At 45.5% G+C, this 21,611-nt stretch overlaps 2 protein-coding genes across 2 annotated transcripts; one reads left to right on the top strand and one right to left on the bottom strand.

The window, feature by feature from the left end:
- Window positions 1–9,588: 9,588 nt before the first annotated feature.
- On the top strand, window positions 9,589–18,125 carry eif6 (eukaryotic translation initiation factor 6). The gene is made up of 7 exons (XM_056606352.1): window positions 9,589–9,725; window positions 9,996–10,133; window positions 10,871–10,956; window positions 11,489–11,664; window positions 13,149–13,325; window positions 13,729–13,913; window positions 15,100–18,125. The coding sequence occupies exons 2-7, from the start codon at window positions 10,027–10,029 to the stop codon at window positions 15,107–15,109; spliced, it is 741 nt and encodes a 246-aa protein (XP_056462327.1). The 5' UTR covers window positions 9,589–9,725; window positions 9,996–10,026; the 3' UTR covers window positions 15,110–18,125.
- On the bottom strand, window positions 16,499–21,585 carry map1lc3a (microtubule-associated protein 1 light chain 3 alpha). Its single transcript, XM_056606353.1, has 4 exons — window positions 21,377–21,585; window positions 19,033–19,088; window positions 18,811–18,917; window positions 16,499–18,336 (listed from the first exon to the last, which is right to left on the bottom strand). Exons 1-4 carry the CDS (start codon window positions 21,414–21,416, stop codon window positions 18,174–18,176), a joined length of 366 nt encoding a protein of 121 aa, XP_056462328.1. The 5' UTR covers window positions 21,417–21,585; the 3' UTR covers window positions 16,499–18,173.
- Window positions 21,586–21,611: the final 26 nt, after the last annotated feature.

Genomic DNA, 21,611 nt, shown 5'->3' with positions numbered 1-21,611 from the left:
TTACAGCGGTTTGAGTACGACGTAGATGTCTTTGTGGAAACCTAAGTGGTAGAAAGGCCCTTATAAAAGAAGAGATTTGTTGCTTTTTACACATTATAACAAGATTTTACATGGGCTTTTATGAACTATGTGTGTTGGGCTGAGTTGTCTGTCAACATTTAAACCTTATCTCCATCTTACATACTTTATATACTCGGTCCTCTGAACTGAAGACCAGACTCTACTGGGTTTGGAAATCAGTCATGGGACGAACTGGATCGACTGTGTATGTGGATTGGTTTGGTTTGTCTGATTGGAAGAACCAAAGGGAAGGAGACAGACTTGGTAACTATGGTTACTTGAGGTGATGTTGATAGCTGCTCCAACCGCACCTTGTCCACTAGATGAACTTGATTTTTCACAGGAACAAAATAACAAGGTGTAGACGAGTGGTTCGGTGGTTCCTTTTGAATCCAGTGCAGACAAATTAAATGAATCAAAACAAAAAAAAAATGTTTTAAAAAATGTATCTCAGTGGGGAAGGTACATGCTAGGCTAACCCCGGTTATCACCTAGCATTAGCTTCGACTGCGGAGGTTCTGTTGAGGGCTTTTGTCCCATGTCTGGGGGCGCAGTTCTGGGTTTCGGCAACAGTGAGTTGCCTTTATTGGCAGAGTTAACCATGCGACTCCAGAGTCTATAAAACGACCGGCTACCCTCACCAGGGATGGATTAACATTATTACAGTCACTCCAGAGAATGATGAGCACTCTCACCCATCAAACGGCTCATTTATTTTCCTGATTATAAAGCTTTGTTTTCTACTTCCAGAAGCAGTTTTAACTTGGTTTGTCATCATATCATTTTAACTGCTGTTGAGCTACTCCTCAAAAGAGTTTAGCTGTCAATCCCTATATTTGCTTTGGAGCTTCTTGTTGCTACTTGCCAACAGCTAGCTAGTTAAGCTAGTCTGTAGCTCCCTAAAACATAACATTTTAAAGGTTAAAAACAATCTCTGGTGAGTGTTTAGTTTGGTTGAATGTTTTTTTTTTAAGTCTACCTTTAACTTGTTGTTGCCTTTCATTTCTTCTTATGAGAAAAACTAGCTGAGGAAACAAAACATATCAAGGTAGAGAGAAGAGACTTTTCACGTATTTATCAACGTTCTTTGGATAATACTACAATACTATGACTTGGGTTATATCTGGTATAACTAAGAGAAACTTTTGGAGTCACTTTTTTTGTTATGAAAACAATATGCTTTCTGTATATACCTTGCATTTTGTTTGGAAGTGGATTATTAAAAAAATGAATTATATAAAAGAAAATCAAGAAATAAAAAAATTCTACCTTTGCTCACTTCTCTACACGCAAAACAGTGCACCGTTCCGCTGTCGGTACATTTGTTGTTTTTTTACCTGCTTTTATTTTTTATTTATTTGTTTCCTTTTTATATAAAAAATGAAAAAACGTTATGGACTCAAGAGTCATGTAAATAGACTGAAGAAAAACTTTGTATTTTTATTTATCTTCATCGTTTACGCAGCAAACTTGCTTAAAACGTACGGCAGTGCTTACACTGAGGCATGTTCCAGTCGAATACAGGTTTATTTATAACAGAAAAAACTTTATTACTTCTTCAAGGTTACTTAAGTGGTTTTATTTGTCACGCCAGATATCTACAGATCTCACTGCGTCATGTTATTGAACTGTCAATAAAAAGTCAAAGCATCAGTGTCTGCTTCTCTCTCAGCTCCGCCATTCTGATCGTTTAGAGATGGGAATACATCAGCATTCATATAGAGTAAAATTCAATATCACTAATCTCTATATAATCAACTCTAATAACACCATACAAACCTCCTTTTCCATCATTATATTCCCCAAATTTGATTTTAGTTTTCAAGTGTTTGTCTCCCAGACATAAACTTTTCAAACAACAGAAGAAAATCTTGCTAAATGTACCCCGTCCTATCGGTTTACCGAGGAGAATCCCAGCGAAGAGGGACAAAGCACTCCGTAAACAACAGGATCGATTCCACCCAAGCAGTTTAGGGTAGTCGAGTGATTAATATGCAGCTTGAAGCACAATGAGGCACAAATAAAGAAATCTATCCCATCTTCATTTAAATATAATCAATCTTTATGTAAATGTGATCTATGCTATCTTTACTTTAATTACGGCTGTGGGTGCAAAAGAAACGTTTAATTCGCTCCGTCAAACTCGCTCTATTTGAGTGACAGACCGGCCCAGTATTAAAAGCAGAGCTATTGATAGCCTTTAGCTTAGGGTGAGGTTATCATGATAACCTTATGTCCCCTGGCCATAGCTTTGAGGGGCTAAGAGCATAGTTTGCATTTATTATGTGATGTGCTTTCTTCTACGTAATACCTTAAAGGATTTAAGGGTCAAACTTTAATAAACTACTATTTTACTTTTCATTATTTAACTTCATCTAAAATAACAGCTGCTCAAGGCTCAACCAGTTAGACTCGACATTGGGGATCTAAACCAGTACCAGGTTGGAAGTTGAACACCCTAACCACTACAATATCCTTCTCTAGTGTGAGACTAGAGTAGGCTGCCTTTTGGACCATTTGCCATGAAAAGGAGTTCAAGTAACAGTAAGTACTTAAAGGTGCTGTAGGTAAGAAATAAGAGTGACTTTTTGAGTTTAATTGGTTCGAACGGCATAGTGATCGTCAGCCAGTGAGTGAGTGAAGCTCACTCAGAACGTCTGTCTCAGGGTCAGTGTGTCTGGCTCCGGCTCCCTATTAGGATTCCAGCTACTCCTGGGTCATTTCTGTCACCACAGCTCTGATGCTCCGGTTCAGGGAATCCATTTGCATCAAATGCAACACTTCTCAATGTCAGAGAAACGTAGGGAGGGAGGGAGGGAGGGAGGGAGGGAGGGAGGGAGGGAGGGAGGGAGGAGAGAGGGAGGGGGTGTTTAGTTTCCAAACCTGTCCCTCTTGGGATCCTCCTGGTGTCTCTCTCTTTACCACTACTTCCTCTTACCTACAGCACCTTAATGCTGCTCCCCTCTGAGCCGGAGCAACGTCTCTACGTTCCTCTGCATCGTGAGGTCACCGTGACATTAGGTAACTCCTCACACCACCCAGCTCCTCGCTCAACAACCTCGGACCAAAACAACTCCAGCTCCGCCGTGGTGGACGGCGGCTGGAGGTCAGATCTGCCGTCTGGACGTTGTCCGTCCGAGGCAGAGGGCGGAGCGTCCTCGTGAGTAGCCCGATGCGTACCGCCATCGCACTCCACAAAACAGGCCATCTCAGGGTCCCGTTCTGCAGTCACGGCGGACCACCGGGAACAAACCAAATCGGTCTTTTAAACTCCTTCCCATAGTTGTATTGGATGTTCGTCCGTATCAACTCTGCAGCGATCCGCTGCGGAAAACAAACCTTTATAATCCACTTATCATGTCCACTTTGTGGGTCGTTCACGGCGTTCGTTACTTGTACAGGACGCTACGGCCCGGGCGTCCACACGAGGAACAGACACGGGAGGGGCCTGATCCCCCCAGCGGCCATGGAGCCAGGATGGGCGCTGTCCGGGGGGGGGGGGGGGGCTCACGAGCTCAGTACAAGTCGGTGCACGAGATCATGAAAATCATGTCGTCCACCTTCCGGTTTCCCAGCATGCACTGGGGCAGCTCCCCTGGGCTGTGTGTGACTGGAGGAGGGATGGAGGGAGGGAGAGAGAGAGATGGAGGGAGGGAGAGAGAGAGATGGAGGGAGGGAGAGAGAGAGATGGAGGGAGGGAGAGAGAGATGGAGGGAGGGAGAGAGAGAGGGATGGAGGGAGGGAGAGAGAGAGATGGAGGGAGGGAGAGAGAGATGGAGGGAGGGAGAGAGAGGGATGGAGGGAGGGAGAGAGAGATGGAGGGAGGGAGAGAGAGAGATGGAGGGAGGGAGAGAGAGATTGAGGGATGGTATCTCCATGCATTATTCAGGGCTGTGTCGTAGCGTGTTGAGTTGCCGGTGTCGTGTTTCCTGAAGGTTTTTTAGCCTTGATGATAATTACCTTGGGGTGTGCTAGTGAGTTTGAGTTATGTGTGTGTGTGTGTGTGTGTGTGTGTGTGTGTGTGTCTGTGTGTGTGTGTGTGTGTGTGTGTGTGTGTGTGTGTGTGTGTGTGTGTGTGTGTGTGTGTGTGTGTGTGTGTGTGTGAGGTGTGTCGGTCATAGTGTTGGTGTGTGTGGGTTTGTCCATTCGTGCATGCGTGTGAGTGTGGGCATGTAAACAGTACATTTGGCCCAATACTATATATACATATATATATATATATATATATATATATATATATATATATATATATAACTCAAACCAAAACATAAACAAAACATAATAAATGAACAAAGTCAGGTGCTCGCTCTGACTTTGGCGGGGCCTGTGGTTGGTTGCTAGGCGCCCTGCCCTCTCCTCCTGTCTTGCCCTCCTTCCCTCCCTCCTCCCTGCTCCTCCCATCTCCTCCTCTGGCGGGCCGGTCCTCCTCTCCGGGCTCCTCTGCTCAGCGTCCATGGCAACACACCTGACACCCCCTTTCACACCTGGGGAAACACACCTGTAAGCCGGTACAAGAGGATGCTCTGTTATGTTTACGATCCCATTGGACGAGCCGGTCATTTAGAAGACACATGTATCCATGGTAACATAGAGTGAGTTCAGAGAAAGGTCATTCAGGGGCAGGTGGGGGTTAGACAGTGAGGTCAGAGACAGGTCATTAAGGAGCAGGTAGGGGTTAGACAGTGAGGTCAGAGACAGGTCATTAAGGAGCAGGTAGAGGTTAGCCAGTGAGGTCAGAGACAGGTCATTAAGGAGCAGGTAGGGGTTAGACATCTTGCTTGGCCTAGAGTTAGACTGTAGGTGTTGTACCTTTACACGTTAAAAAAACTGATTTAATTAATTAAATGATTTCAAACACTATCTCGCCTGCAGCGAATACAATTAAAAAACACTTTATGTATTTACATAATTGCTATATTTATACAATGTTTTTGTTGTTGTCGCTATAAGGGATGAGAGCGAGGGAGCAGACAGAGACATAGCAGAGGAAAGAGGAGAGGGGGGAGAGAGGAGGAGAGGGAGGAGAGAGGAGGGGAGGAGGAGAGGGAGGAGAGAGGAGGGGAGGAGGTGGAGGCAGATAGCGGGAGAAAGAGTGAGTGAAATAGTGAAAGAGACAGAGCAGGGAAATTGATTGAGTGAGTAACTGTATAGGTTTGTGTGTGTGTGTGTGTGTGTGTGTGTGTGTGTGTGTGTGTGTGTGTGTGTGTGTGTGTGTGTGTGTGTGTGTGTGTGTGTCTGTGCGTGTGTGTGTGTGTGTGTGTGTGTGTGTGTGTGTCTGTGTGTCTGTGTGCGTGTGTCTGTGAGAGATATAGACAGAGAGAGCAGAGAGAGAGAGAAATCCTCTGGGCTCATCATCACGGACATCTCTAATCCCTGCAGGACAATCTGTCAAGGACACCAACCCCAGACACACACACATATCAAACCACCAACCTAAACACTCTCTCTCTCTCTCACACACACACACACACACACACACACACACACACACACACACACACACACACACACACACACACACACACACACACACACACACACACACACACACACACACACACACTAACAGAGACACACAAACAAAAACAACTACACAATCCAAACACACACATTCATTGAGTTCAGCTCACATAGAACCTGGTGGGATCTGTCAGCCAATCAACTGCCTCCGTGGTAACGTTTCATCCCTGATTATACAAACACAGGATTGAATAATCTAGCCATGGCCTGGCCTTAAACGTGATTTGGTACATTCAATATTTTAACCAGTCAATTAATAGGGAAATAGATTGTGCAGTCATACAAGGCTGGAATAAATCAACACTCAACAGTCCAATGTGAGCTTTGTTTGCGGCTGGATGAGGGGCTCAGTCATGAAGTGCTTTAGGAACAGATGATGCAGGCTAACCAGGCTACACGGAACGGCTAGCACCTGGGGGCCTCATGTGAAATATGATAAGAAGATTAGCATTTTATTAAAAAACCTAAAGCTACTGGAGTCCTACATTCTGTGACGGGTCTCAGTGCTGAAACGGAAATGATATACCTTATAGCATTTAATTGGATATTTAATAACACAAAAAAACATGTTTGATTAACGTTGTTACCCCGACTTCCGTTCTATTTTCCAATTGTTTCTCCAGAGGTAGGCCTAATCGTTAGACGTGGAACACACACAATATTAAACAATAAATCCTGGTGGATTCGATAACGTCTGGCAGTGGGTGTTCTTCATCGGCATTATGCTAACGGTAGCCACGGGAGCTGCTGTCTCCGTCAGGACTCCCGAACAACGACCGTAGAACCACGGCTCTACCGTCCTCACACCTCGTGGAGTCCAGACGGCCGTGGGGACAATAACGCCTCCTCCTATCAGAGCAGCCGACCCAACCCTCGGGCTGAGGGCTGTGTGATCCATGGAATGTGTTGACAAGGCTTTGTGTTTTGCATCCAGACAGAAGCTTATACCAACGCACTGGTTTTTAATATTTGAAAAAGCCTTACAGATTTGAGTTTCAACCCAATCAAAATGTGTCACTGCGCATTTGAATGCTCAAATATACAATTACATGAAGATTTGTTATTGCCTTTGATTAGCCGCCTTTATGTAAAGAGTCTGGCATCTTGATTAGTATTTCTAAGAGACAACACAGTAATAACTGTGACTAAGACTACCCTGCTCAGTATTCAGTGAGTGTGTGGGTTTGCTGGTGTGTGTGTGTGTATGTGTGTGTATGTCTGTGTATGTGTGTGTGTGTGTGTGCGTGTGTGTGTGTGTGTGTGTGGGGGGGGGGGTGTATTTGTGTGTGTACGTCTGCCTGTGTGTGTTCGCATTTTGCATGTGTGTTTGTGTATGTCTGTGTGTGTTTGTGCTTGAATATATAGGTGTGTGTGTGTGTGTGTTTGTGCGTATATATGTGTGTGTGTGTGTGTGCGTGTGTGTGTTTGTGTGTGTCTGTGTGTTTCTGTCTATGTGATTCTGTGTGAGTCTATAGTCTATATATAGAGTTGAGTTCACGCTTGGGTTTGTTTTGACTGCACAGTGTCCTCAGCCACCGTATTGACGCACTCCTGAGTCCGTTAGTCTTTCACAGAAATCTCTCATCAATATCCAAGTACCAGATATGCTCTAATCTCCCAAATAAAATAAAAAATCCTTCTCATCCTACTAGATTTAAACTGTTGACAACCTCTCACCATGCAGTTACTCAATGAAAAACATGAATTGCACTGTTGACAAGTCGTCCCGACGGCCGTGGATGATCGACAACACATACCAGCAGACCATAATAACATTACAACGAGTGGGATTGATGATCATCACCTCAGCCGACAGCCCAGCCCGCTCGGAGCGACACGTCTCCACTACAGTTGGTCCATAATAGAACGTGGTTCTGTTATTATCATTCAACACGCTTCATACGGCCACAACACGACATCGCTCCTCCCCCGGACCAGGGATAGGGAGAGAGGGGGACAGAGGGAGAGACCGGGGGAGCCGCTACAGGCTAGGTACGGAGGGCACAGCGGAACATTAATAATGTCACCCCGACGCAATCATCGACCCCCGGTTCGCCTGCGGGATCGGCGCGCCTCCCCCTCGCCTCGCCCGCCGGTTGCGATTAGTTTACGGTGTTTCCAGGCAGACAACCCGCACCCACGTGTTCCCTCCGCTGAAGTGACGTAGCGCAGGTGTCCGGCTGACGTCACGCGGAGAAGCCTCCGCGGTTGGCTGACAAATGCGGGCGCGTTCAGTCGGGAGGAGGATGGAGAGCGCCGCAAGCAGTGCCCTATACCACGAAGCTCGCTGAACATACCCAGGCTTTCTTGGGAAAACCTGGCTCGACAGAGCCGCAACTCGCAATCAGAGTTAAATGGTACCACGAAGCTCACTTTAGATTCAATTAGTTGAACCAGGTTTTCCGCTTTTGGTTCAGTGCGCGTTCACGTGAAAGGGGCGTTTTTTGCGTCATTTTTCTCACCTTTACGATAGATCAAGCAGTCTATATGCGTATAAGTGAAAATATTCTGCATATTGTCTGTAAAATAACTATGCCAAATGCAGAATTGTTCGCCATTAATCCAAATAGAATGATGATGATTTAAAAATGCATAAGCAACGTCCATCCTGCCTTATTCTATCATTTAGGGAATTCACTTTAAATACACCCTATGTAAGAAATGTATCGCATGTTTTCAACCGCCGAAAGGTAGCGGCTGTAGCGTAGTGGATTAGTATAAGACCCGAACGCCAGCGACCGGGGTTCAAATTCGCCGGTCTATCATCATGCATTTTACCCCCATAGATGTGGTGCCAGCACGGCCTTTAAAATATGGGTTCAAGTTCGAAATAAGCACAAAAATATAATTCCATAAGCTTTAGTGAATAAGCATTCCATATGCATGATAATTGGGACTTTTTAAGCTTCACATAAATTCGCGTCACTTGGGAGTCGAACCCCCCGCGTAGATATTCAAGACTGACGCGCTACCTCCACTCTAGCACTCTGTCACGGAGACACAATGCGCAACAGTAAGCATTGTCTACATAAGGTCCAAAAGGACGATCAAATAACGAACACCCTCTTATGAGAATCTGTATCTCTCATGAAGAACCCCAATTTCGTTGTTTGCACAATGACAATAAAGTCTAAAATCTGAATATCGTCAGACAATGCCAGGGAATCGGTTCTGTCCCGTAAAACCCTCTGTCTCCGGAGAGACGCCTGTACGAGAAATGCGCAGAGGTCCACGGGAACACCCAGAAATGGTGACGCCATTGTCAGAGGAGGGGCTAGGAAGCTGCGCACGCCGATTTAAGTAGCCGATCTCCGGCTAGACTAAGCCGAAAAACTGCTCCCGACCAGGTTTGGTTGCGAGCATAAGTCACCATGGTGATACAGCGACGCTAAAAGAGATCGACTTTCGTGGTACAACTAACCCAGGCTTGGAGCTCAACATACCTCGCTAACCCTCTAAGCGAGCTTCGTGGTACAGGGCCCAGTTGCTATGCAGGTTTTGTTTAGAAACAGGCGTGCACGCAAACACGCGCACTCACACACACGCGCGCGCGCGCACACACACGCACACGGTACGCGTGATGAAAACTTCAATGAGTGGTGTGTATGTGTGTGTGTGTGTGTGTGTGTGTGTGTGTGTGTGTGTGTGTGTGTGTGTGTGTGTGTGTGTGTGTGTGTGTGTGCAGCAGTGTGTGCGTGCGGCTGAACCGATGTAAACATGCCAATCGCTTTATTATTATAACGATTCACACACTGATTGTGGCGGCTGATTTCAGTACTTTGTGTGCAGCAGAACAGAATAGAGGCGATATATTTTAATATATAATCAAACAATATTGAGACAAGGAACAATACAAATGGATTAATGGTTTTGATTTTCCGATGTCCTATGAAATAACGCTGCTCGTGATATATTTCTGTGATTCTGAAAATGTATATTCAAGGAAAACAGACGAAGTAAGTATTCTGAGCCATAATTGACTTGAGTCCGCTGAAAACGGGTTACAATTTGATTGTCAATTACAGCGGCGCGTCGTACGTGCTACGTCACCACGTTGACCCAGAAGCGGAAGTGAACACGTGGGGCAAAGGGAATCACACACACGCTCGAAGGCCACTCTCCTCTCTCCGGTAACAACGAGCTCAGTAAGTATCAAAAACGAGTTATTTAAAATACTATGAGTTCGATGTGGATAAGTATAAAGATGGCGGCGGTTGTATACTTGTCTGCAATTTTATCGGAGGTTTATAACGATTTATATTAAACTTGTTAAAACTCCTCTGGCTATGTGTCTGGTTAGCGGATGCTACTCACAGCCCGTTCAGAAGCCGACTCTGAGGAACGAACTAAACACTTTACTAAAGCACATCACGGGCTCAGGAGACCACTGAACTGAGACCTATTTCTTATTGCAGACTTCAAACGAACTCACAAAGATCCGTGATCATGGCTGTGAGAGCGGCGTTCGAGAAGAACAACGAGATCGGCTGCTTCGCCAAACTCACCAACACCTACTGCCTTGTGGCGATCGGCGGGTCGGAGAACTTCTACAGGTCGGTGGTTCTCTTCACATGACCACCGACTTCACTTGTCCCCCGACTGGGTTACATGAGATCAGCGTACGGATGTGGTACAACTGTGTGGCATATAATGTGACCGCATGATGGGTGACACACAGATGGGTGTTGTCGCTTGACATTCCGTATACACCTCGCAGATTAATCCATTCCTATACAACCCGTCTGTCTGTGAATCATTGGGTGGTTCGTACTGAAGTACAATGCATTGCAGGCTTAACCGTACACTTCTGTGTCAAAAGTGATCTGTGTGTGTGAAACTATAACGCGTCCCCTCCCCCTCCTTATCGGGGCTCCTCGTGGATATTATGTTATCCACATGTGTTTGGGTCCACATCAGAAAAGGCTTTGCTAAATATAACCTAAAACATGCTGCAATCCATAGAATATTGCCATTGAATCTAAGTGTGCATATCGATGCTCAAGCTATATTTATGTTGACATGAAAGAAATGTAATTTATATTGTTACACAAATGAATGGATAGTTATATTTCATGCAGGTGATTTTTTTGCTTTGGTCCGAATATGAACGCATTTCCTGACTAGACCTAGATCACTCGGGCTTTCGGATCTTCAATAACAGTAAGACAGTCAGGCGTTTATTGAACCAGAACTATGAAGCACCCTGTGCCTGACTGTCATGGAGGAATGTCCCCTGCTGGGCTCAGCTGTCTGGTCGCTCTGAGACCGACCGTGTGCTTCTGTCTCTCAGTGTGTTCGAAGGTGAGCTGTCAGAAACCATCCCTGTGGTCCATGCCTCTATCGCTGGCTGTCGAATCATAGGAAGGATGTGTGTCGGTGAGTGTTCAAACCAAACACACACACACCAACTGAGATACAAACTGAGATGCAAACACACACACCAACTGAGATACAAACGCACACACAAACTGAGACACAAACACACACAAAGTGCCTTGTTTCCAGCCAAACTGTCCCCCTATAGTGATTAACTGATTCTTTCCAATTGGTCCTTACTTAGTCACGTTTGATCAATGAGTGTTTATGCTGTCAACTACAACTGATCTAAAACCTGTGGACTGAAAAGTTCAACGCTGGTTGGCCAGGGGACGTTGCTTCTGCTTCTAGAGAATCCATTTTAACTCAACGTCCTCCTGACATAATGAGTAGCAGAGTGTTCGTTATCCCCAAGGGACAATGAGTCGTGGGTCAGCATAGTAGTTGTTGTGCGTTTCTCTGTTCCCTGCGTTGTCCACCCGTTTGTGGTCGTACTGTTGTGAAGCACTCTGACTTGTGTCTCTGAAAAGTGTGGCATAAATAAACTGTAATTACTGATGTGTGTGTGTGTGTGTGTGTTCCTCGTTGCTAGGTAACCGCCACGGGATGCTGGTGCCCAACAACACGACGGACCAGGAGCTACAGCACATCAGGAACTGCCTCCCGGACGCCGTCCGCATCCAGAGGGTGGAGGAGCGGCTGTCGGCCCTCGGCAACGTCATCGCCTGCAACGACTACGTAGCGCTGGTGCACCCGGACCTCGACCGGGTCAGAACCGCACGCACACACCACGCACACACCTCTCTATAGTGTTCACGCACACACCTCTCTATAGTGTTCACGCACACACACCTCTCTATAGTGTTCACTAGGGATGTGTCGGTCGCGACTGATTCGTTACAACGAACGAATCCCGAACGTGAACGACAAGAACTGGTTCCCCAAAACAAGAAGAACTGGTTCTTTGATTATTTTTATTTAACATAAACCAAACATATGGTCACGTAAATAAAATATACAAACGAACAGAGCTCCGTCTCCCCGCGACTCATATTGATTGAGTCTACAACTTCCTCAAAGATTCAGCCAATGAGAGGTAGCAATGGTGTTGGAATGGCACCTGAGTAAACCAATGACAAGGCGGTACCGTCGAATATGCGCGCTTTCTCTGTCTGACGTATCTTGGGTCATACCATTCGACGTGGGGCCACTCATATATCCCCCTACATCTTTTCGAAAATAGACTTGACCTCCATCTGTTTATTGGATAAACGCATTTCCCAATCCCAGGAGTCTTTGCTCCATTCTACGTCAATTTAAGAACAAACAAAGAAATGAAACTGCAGTTCGTATTTTTTATTTATGACCATGCAAGTTCTGTAATGCCTGAACAATGAAGAATTAAATGTAAAGTAAAATAAAATTATAAATGTAAAACCATGAATGAAATATAGAGAGTAAGCAAGTGGTATAAATATTGGTGGGACGTTCGATTTATTGTATAGCAGGTATCTCCAAACGGCGGACTGCGGTCTTGACGGTCCTATCCGGACCCATGACCATTTAAAAAAAAATAGGAAATTATGAAAAAAAGTTTTTTTTTTTAAATTTTTTTTAATATGTAATCTGACGTAACGAACGAATCAAAACGACCGAATCAAATAAACGAATCGTTATAGTGAACTGAAAGAACTAGTTCCCGGAAAATAATCATTTTGCCCATCCCTAGTGTTCACGCACACACACCTCTCTATAGTGTTCACGCACACACACCTCTCTATAGTGTACACGCACACACACCTCTCTATAGTGTACACACACACACACACCTCTCTATAGTGTACATACACACACACACCTCTCTATAGTGTACATACACACACACACCTCTCTATAGTGTACACGCACACACACCTCTCTATAGTGTACACGCACACACACCTCTCTATAGTGTACACGCACACACACCTCTCTATAGTGTATAGATGCACACACACCTCTCTATAGTGTACACGCACACACACCTCTCTATAGTGTATAGATGCACACACACCTCTCTATAGTGTACACGCACACACACCTCTCTATAGTGTATAGATGCACACCTTTATAGTGCAGGGCTCACACACACACACCTTTATCCCAGGTTACGCAAATCATTATTATTCCACTGAAGTACTGATTATGGAGTTCTGAACAATAACAACCTCCTCCTCTTCCTCCTCCTCTTCCTCTTCCTCATCCTCCTCTAGGAGACGGAGGAGATCCTGGCTGACACCCTGAAGGTGGAGGTGTTCCGTCAGACGGTGGCGGAGCAGGTGCTGGTGGGCTCCTACTGCTGCTTCAGCAACCAGGGGGGGCTGGTGCACCCCAAGACCAACATCGAGGACCAGGACGAGCTCTCCTCGCTGCTGCAGGTCCCCCTGGTGGTGAGTGGGGAGCACTGCGTCCTCACCCCAAGTGGGGGCTAATCAGAGGCGTTACTCCGGAGTGTAGTGGCTAGGCCTCCTTCAAACCCGTGGGTTTGAAGGAGGCCTAGCCAGTACACTCTGGAGTAACGCTCGGGGTGACCTCCAGTCGAAATGTTCCGGGTTTGAACCCGATGGGCCCCTCTGGCCTGAAGGCGTCCTTGAGCAAGATGTGTTGACCTCTGACCTGCTCCTAACTGACATGTTTTAGAATACACCGTTAGGATAAAAGCCTCCGCTAAATGATAAGATGTTATAAGATCGTTTATTAAAATAAGTAGACTTCCTCCACTCTGTTCTAATGGCTCTCATTGGTCGATTATGTGTTCTAATATGACCATGTGACCCCCCCCCCCCCCTCCAGGCGGGCACGGTGAACAGAGGGAGTGAGGTCATCGCCGGGGGCATGGTGGTGAACGACTGGTGTGCGTTCTGCGGCCTGGACACGACCAGTACGGAGCTGTCCGTCATCGAGAGCGTGTTCCGCCTCGGAGACTCCGCCCAGCCGTCGGCCATCGCCACCACCATGAGGGACTCCCTGATCGACAGGTACGCACACGCCGACGTGCACGCGTTCACACTCACGCACGTACACACTCGCGCACGTACGCTCTCACACGTGTACACTCTCAAACACGAACACCCTTACTCATACACATGTACACTCACACACGATAACACGCGTACACACTTTCACTCTCCAACACGTACACAGGTTTACTCTCACTCTTGCGTACACGCGCACGCACGCACGCACACAACGGCACTCGCTCACGCAACTACACTTGCACACTAGGTAATCGTGCGCACTGATGCCACCAAAGGTATACACTAGGGGTGTACGGTATAAACGGTGCTGAACGTATACCGGTGTGAATTTGCGCTACGGTATGGATTTTGACGTTGCCTCTGGACCGGTGTGACCGGTAGACAATGTTGTGTGTAACGCGTAACAAAGTAAGTAATGCAGGACACGGAGGAGATCCTGGCCGCAAGCACGCAGGAGCGCAGCAAGCGCTCCTGCGTGCTTGCGCAATAGTCCCTTCACGAGCTCTCATTCCACAACGTACGAGACAGACACTGGTAGCGTGAAGCCGTCTCTGCAATCAGACATTGCTTCCGCAGGCATTTTGAAAGCCAGTCCTTACAACAAAATGCCAGTGGTGGAACGAGATGACAAACGTTGTCACTGTTTACCTGTCTAAGGACATGGTTCCCTTTCAAAATGTCGATAGAAAGGGCTTTAAAGAGATGGTCAAAACACTCGATCCCAGGTACGCGTTACATGCCCATGCCATGCCTATACGGCAAGTGGAGAAACAAATCCATACTATTAAACATTAGTGTTCTTCAGAGATGGAAGTAACTTGAGAAAAGATTTTAATTTTTTTTATGCGGTTTTGCTGCCTTTCCAGTATTTTACCCCTTCAGAGGCATTTATATCGAAATTAGAAGATAAAATTAACATACCCTGATATAATACCGTTATCGTCTATTCCTCAAATCATACGTGATATACATTTTAGTCCATACCGTACAGCCCTAGTATACACACAAGAACACACACCATTATACACACAAGAACACACACTTCATTATACACACAAGAACACACGCTTCAATATAAACAATGCCCCAACTGCAAGATGCCCATGTGTCTCCAGACACGCATGGCCTTACCACCACTTACACACTTAACCTAACCCTGTCCCCCCCCACTCTCCCCTCCCTCCAGCCTGACATAAGCGAGTGGTCCCGGGTTCTACGGCGGAGAACCTCCCTGATGGGACGTCTGTTCTGGGCCTTCAGAACCCTCCTCCCCCTCAACCAGACCTCTCCCTCAGACACCCGACATGTAACGCACACACGGCCCCCTACTGCTGCCCCCCGTCCCTCTGCCACTCAGTGCTTTCATGAAACATGCCTTTCCTCACCACTATATGCTCCCAAAACTTAGAATAGCCTGCGTGTTGAGGTGGGAGACGGCAGTACGAGAGGTTTATTTAGATAGACGTCACGCCTCTTCCTGCCTGATCAACAGTTATAAACCAATGGGATGGAGTTGCGAATCAGATTAGACTTCTTCCATTTTTATCAAATTTCCTGGTGAAACCTGTCCGTGTGGAGCACTTAGGGGTCGTGGAGGAGTTGGCTGTCGAGGCTGGTTCTACGCCTCTCTGCTTAGAAGCACTTGTGTTAAAGGGAGGCTCGGTAAGGGGAGGGGAGATACGCTGGACTGTCTGCTAGCGAAACACACACGGTGTAAATGTTGTGGTGCATTCCTCTGCTGCCAAATACTCCGACGCATGCTGAAATGTGTTTTTATCTGGAATTTTCTGTTGACCGCACCAGTTTGAAGACATGCAACTCAATGTTTTTTCCAGTTGGAGGCTGAAATATGTAGTGATTTCAGTTTGGATGTCTTCGAGAATTTATCAATCAATAATTAGATATGTAGACATACTTTGCAGATTGTTACCCAATACTTTGCATCGCTGACGTAATAGACTTCACCAATAGGAGAGAAATGGTGTCAAATAAGGTAGAACAATATTTCGGAAGGACTGTATCAACATAAGGCCACCCAATTGTGTCTTTAAGTTGTGTGACTTGAGAGAATGTGCTAAAGGAAAAACTAATTTTTGCACCCGTTTTTCGTCCAGTTTGTGTCGTCATTGAGGGTTGCAACAAAGTGGTGTGGACTTGTTTAACGTGAGTTCGAAGAGGAAGTTAATCCTTGTATAAATAAAAGACCCCCAAATGAACATGGCTAATCAGTTTTTCCATGTGATTTTATTTTTTATTATTTGGACTTGCATTGGATAGAAATCTGAAAACCGCCAAACGGATCTTCTGCCGATTATTTTGTGCGTTAGTCTTCTTGCGCCATCTAGTGGTGACCACTCGATCGATATTATCTGATCGGTGTATTAACCTCATTAAACGAGTTTGTGGATCTTCTGCTATAACCCGATGTTAGGATGTCAACATGGAAGCCATATCCAATGTTTACAATGGGTTAGGCTTTTATTATGTTAATGGTGAAATGAAACGGTTTTAATGACCTTTTGTACCTTACCAGTTAAGTAGGTATTCACTGGAATGTTGCGTATACATCTCAATAATTACACACATTCAAGGCAACATATTTCTTTATTATTGGCAACTGCTTAAAGTAAAAGTAGCACTGCATCTATGTACACTTATCCAAGTAGTGATGTCGGAAATAGAAATAAAAACATGTAAAAACAATCGATTATATGATAGTTTATACGCACACATTTTTTTGTTGTGTCTCAAACGTAGATATACACAGTTTTTGGTTTGAAAACTTTAAAAAGACATTTGTTTTAAATAAACTCAATACAGTCGTTTAGATCTATCGCGTGAAATGAGTTTACATTAATATAAAAAACATTAAGAGGGAAAAACAACATGCAAGGTTTTTAGTGAATCACAACCTCTTCTCTATGAAATCAGATGAGACAGATGGGACAGATTAAAAAAGAAACACTCAATCCTTTTAGAGAACAGACATTGAATTTCTATCAACCCAAATACTTGTTTTTTTTCTAGTATTCATTAATTTGATATGTGCAAAATAAGCTCATGTCCTGTGTTATACTTGTATATAATAATCTATCGTCTAGTTTCACATCACACACTGATCTGAAGAACAGGAGTCTCCGACAGAGGAGTCCGGTACACAAAAGTATGGACAACAAACTAACGGAGGGGGTGGGGGGAGACGAGACTCAAACCTGAAGAAGTGTCCATGCAGGCTTTGTTAAAGTCAGCTTCCTGTCCAGTAGCATTTAAGAATCTAAAATGCTAATCGCTAGTACAATAGGCTCACTGTACAGGCAAGTAGCATCGGCTAATGCCCGGTAGCATTTAAGAGCCTTCATGCTAACTCATAGTAGCACAGGCTAATATCCCGTAGAATGGGTACTCTAGACTGGTTAATGTTACCAGATTACCCAGAGGGAGTACCAGCATCATAAATGCTACTGAACAAACCTGCCAGGGGGTCCCTGACTGGCCGGCCACCATGAGGGGGCGTTGGGTGAAGTCGGGACTTGGCGGGACAACGATCTGCACAGACGAAGGCTAAGGGAGCACCGGCCCATGCATGTGTATATGTTTGAAGTACAGTAAGATGAATATATAAACATGGATCAACCTAATTGTTATTTAGTGTCAGGCTAGTGATAAAGGTTCTACATTTAAACACACACACACAATGTATAGGACACACTAAGTAGCTACTAGTGTCTTGTATCGCAAACTTAAAAACAAAGTGAGTTGGAAAGAGCTACACAAATTAAATCAAGTTATCTATAACAACACTAGGGGTCGACGGGGTTAGCGTGACTAGCATGTGTTCCACTGTTGCCACGATGGAAGGTGAATCAATTCAAAGAGCTAAACTACCTACGGGGACGTTGGGGGGACTGCTCGGGAACACACAGCCCCGGGCTCCCCCTCCGGACCCACGGCAGGTGGGAACACCCCTCCCTGCTACCCCCTACAGACCCCCTACTGGCCGCTACGCTACTGTCAAAGGGATCCATTAGGACTGGGAAATGAGACGGCTGATAACTATTGATCCTCTGTTTGGGAGGGGGGAGGGAGGGTATCCACTATCTATCTGTCGGTTGATGTGTGGTGCGGGCCTACAGCCTCCTTGCTGGGATGTCAGCAGCACGAAGGGGGCCTTGCCTTCTCCCTCCTCCTCCTCCCTCCTCCCTCCTCCTCCTCCCCCCCCCCCCTCCCTCCGCAGCGTTAGGAGGTCCCGTCTCTCGGCCCCTAGCAGCCGAAGGTCTCCTGCGAGGCGTACACCATGTAGAGGAAGCCGTCCTCGTCCCTCTCCTGCTCGTAGATGTCGGAGATGGGCGTGGAGACGGACACCAGGCTGTGCTGGTTCACCAGCAGGAAGAAGGCCTGGGTGGGGTTCAGCTGCAGCCGGCGCCTGACACACACACACACACACACACACACAGACACACACACACACACGGTCAGGACTCATCCTCCCGTCCTCTCGGCTGTTCTCTCCTCCTCCATCCCTCCCTCCGGTCCCAACGTGTATAAAGACGTATCACTCCGCTTTGTTACTTTAATTATGGTTTATCACCCCGCCGTGTGGGTTCTGATTGGTCCGTTGGAGCATTCAGCGATCTGTTGTTTCTGTGTATCAGACCGTAACGGACGCTATGTTCAACCGGCTGATCAAAAGTACACATGTTTTGTGTGCGTACATGTGTAGTACATGTGTGTGTGTAGTACATGTGTGTGTGTGTAGTACGTGTGTGTGTGTAGTACGTGTGTGTGTAGTACATGTGTGTGTGTAGTACACAGTAGTGTGTGTGTGTGTAGTACACGTGTGTGTGTGTGTAGTACACAGTAGTGTGCGTGTGTGTGTAGTACACAGTAGTGTGTTAACCTGATGATCTTGACCAGCTCGCTCATGTTGACGTGGTCCGGGACCAGGAACTTGGTTTTGTCCAGAACAGGAAGCTGCTTCTCGCCCTTGTACCTCTCAATGATCACCTAGGCAACCGACACAAGGAAGAGCTCACGTGTGTGTCTAGAGTTAGCTTATGACGGTTAGCATTAGGCTACAGCTCAGGGGAGACGGTCATTGGAGAAGTTAGCATTAGCTTACAGGTATTTTGTTGGGGTGCTGCTCCCGAATCTGCTGGACCTCTTTGCATCTGTCGGCTGTGGATGACAAAAAAATAAATGTACTTGATATAACAATGAATCCGGCTAGATGGCGAGTGCTTGGCCCTTGGTTCTATGAACAACCTTACTGTACCGACAGCGATATCTTTTTGTTTCTCTTTCTTTGGACAAATGTACTTATCGTAAGTCGCTTTGGATAAAAAGCGTCTGCTTTATGCCCTGAATGTAAATGTTTGAAAAACCTTTGTCGGTTTGTCATGAGCGGAGAGTAAAGGAACCCAACATGTTGTGACTGAGTCATCAGCCTCCAGCCACACAGGTGAACGGAGGACTTTATGACGTTCACAACACTTTCACACAACTTCACACAGAACGGCAAAAACACACAGTCTGTCCGAGCCGTTTGATCTGCAGATAGCAGAGCAAACGGGGAATGTGAAGTGACATGGCGGTATCCCCCCCACTCTCCCACGCCAGTTGATTCTCTCTCTCACTCTCACTCTCACTCTCACTCTCACTCTCACTCTCTCACTCTCTGAGTCAATAAGGAAGGCTTTCCAGCGATTGGCTTTGCTGTGTTCGGCTATGTCCTGGTCCGAATAGATGGAAAGTAATCATCTTTGTTATTCAGTTCAATGACCCTCTAAGGGTCATTGAACTGAATAACAAAGATGATTACTTTCAATATTTTGTTTGAATAACAAAATATCATGACATAGTAGGGCATTTATGAACTGGGTAATACATGGTCATGGTTTAAGGTACTCAATGATTACCGTAAAAGCTCTTCCCCTTTCATCTTTCGAACAGGGCTCTGATGACACACTATTCTGACTTGTCATTGGCAGAATGCATCTTGACCCAGAAACGCTTTAGAAATAGATGCTGTTGGGTCCGCGATTACCCCCTTTCATCTACAGCTCAAACCCACAACCCACCCCCGCCTAGACAGTGAGCCCTTCCAGAACCAGAACCAGTCCAAAGCTCACAATGCCTCCAGGAAATAACCTGCTCTGAAAAGTGCTCTTGTTTTCTTGCTGGTAATTTTTTTCTTTCTTTTTAATACGTGGCTTCCATCTTAAATCGCCTCATTTGTTTTTTGTCTTGTCATTTCCTTCTAGTCAGGAAAACATCTAGCTAAGCTTGTAATTCAAACAGTTTAAGGCCAGTTTGAGTTTGGACCTCATATTAAAAAGGGTTCTTCTTTACCTCAATTCAATTCCATAAACTGTTTACCAGCGAAACTTAGTTACTGAGAATTATTCCACACATATAGATAATAATTCATGTTTATGTAAGGGATTTACTGCATCTAGCTACATATGACACATACCGACAGAGAAATGTGGGACAGTGTTACGTGGGACGATTAGCCTATCAGCAAGTGTCGCAAGACTGTAAACAATGGGGGTAATCTAAACCCAGTCACCAATGTTCGGTGTGTCTGATTCCCCTATGCACCTACATTTGAAGTTTATTACCTTTTATTTATTTATATATATATATATATATATATATATATTGATAGAAATACACTAAACCACTCTAGATATGGATTATTTAACTGTTGATGAAGGCAAATTGGACTGTTTGGTAAAGAAGTGACGCAATGGACCTTTGGCTCCGCCCCCGTGATCCACCCAGCCGTCAGTCTGGCATCAGATGTCAACATAATTCACAGAACACGTGTACTGAGATAATGTGTCAGCAGATCTGGTTTTCTGAGCAGTAACTCACACTGCTCAGCACGAGTCGCTAACAAACAAACCCACCACCTGCTGTTAATCTCTTATGGTTATTATGGGCCGATTAATCAACCTCGCTACAGTTACTGAAGCACTGATACTGACCTAGATCACACTTTATATAAGACTTTTAAAAGGGGTAAACATGTATAAATAGCTCATTATCCGACAATTAATAGGTTCATAACAGCTGAGTAACCATCAATGTTAACGTCATGGAAATAAACGCCTTATTTCTGTACTTTGTAACTATATGAATTAAATGTAAATTTGGGCCTTATTTTATGCCTGCACTATACTGTCGATTTGCGTTTATTCTACAATCATAATCAATGTATCTATATATTTTTAATACCTGCTAAACATCAAAGATCAAGAACATCACTAGCCGTTCATAGATGTAAACAAGCCATTAGCCTAGCATGCTAGCCGTCCAGAACGATGTCAACAAGAGAAAATTAGCTTAGCATGTTAGCCGTCTTCATGCATGTCAACGGGAGAGGTGAGCTTAGCATGCTAGCAGGCCAGCCAGCTAACCGCTAGCCTAGCATCCACCACCTCCACTGCTGTTTTTCTTACCAAAGGTCCTTCTTTGTTTGAAAGGTCTGTCGGAGGGCATCTCTGGGGTCGTTAGTAACCTATTCCCCCGTACGAAAGACACACACGGGCGATCTCGTATGACCTGAACTCGAATCACTTTAAACTGGATCGCCAGCGGAGGGTGCGCGGTGTTATGGTCCGGTTGTCGTCTCTAGTGATACTGGAGTCTGACTGGAGCTCGACAGCTTCAGGGGGAAAGAACCGAAGTACGCTG

This window comes from Gadus chalcogrammus, chromosome 13 (genome assembly GCF_026213295.1).
Source record: "Gadus chalcogrammus isolate NIFS_2021 chromosome 13, NIFS_Gcha_1.0, whole genome shotgun sequence".
In the NCBI taxonomy this organism is placed as follows: Eukaryota; Metazoa; Chordata; class Actinopteri; order Gadiformes; family Gadidae; genus Gadus; species Gadus chalcogrammus.
This window is presented reverse-complemented; position numbering and strand designations above follow the sequence as displayed.

Coding starts and splice junctions, on each gene's coding strand:
- map1lc3a (XM_056606353.1), bottom strand. CDS start 21,416: ATGCCCTCCGACAGACCTTTCAAACAAAGAAGGACCTTTG. Junction 19,089..21,376: donor CAAACAAAGAAGGACCTTTG/GTAAGAAAAACA, acceptor TGTCATCCACAG/CCGACAGATGCAAAGAGGTC. Junction 18,918..19,032: donor AGCACCCCAACAAAATACCT/GTAAGCTAATGC, acceptor TCGGTTGCCTAG/GTGATCATTGAGAGGTACAA.
- eif6 (XM_056606352.1), top strand. CDS start 10,027: ATGGCTGTGAGAGCGGCGTTCGAGAAGAACAACGAGATCGGCTGCTTC. Junction 10,957..11,488: donor CATAGGAAGGATGTGTGTCG/GTGAGTGTTCAA, acceptor CCTCGTTGCTAG/GTAACCGCCACGGGATGCTG. Junction 13,326..13,728: donor TGCTGCAGGTCCCCCTGGTG/GTGAGTGGGGAG, acceptor CCCCCCCTCCAG/GCGGGCACGGTGAACAGAGG.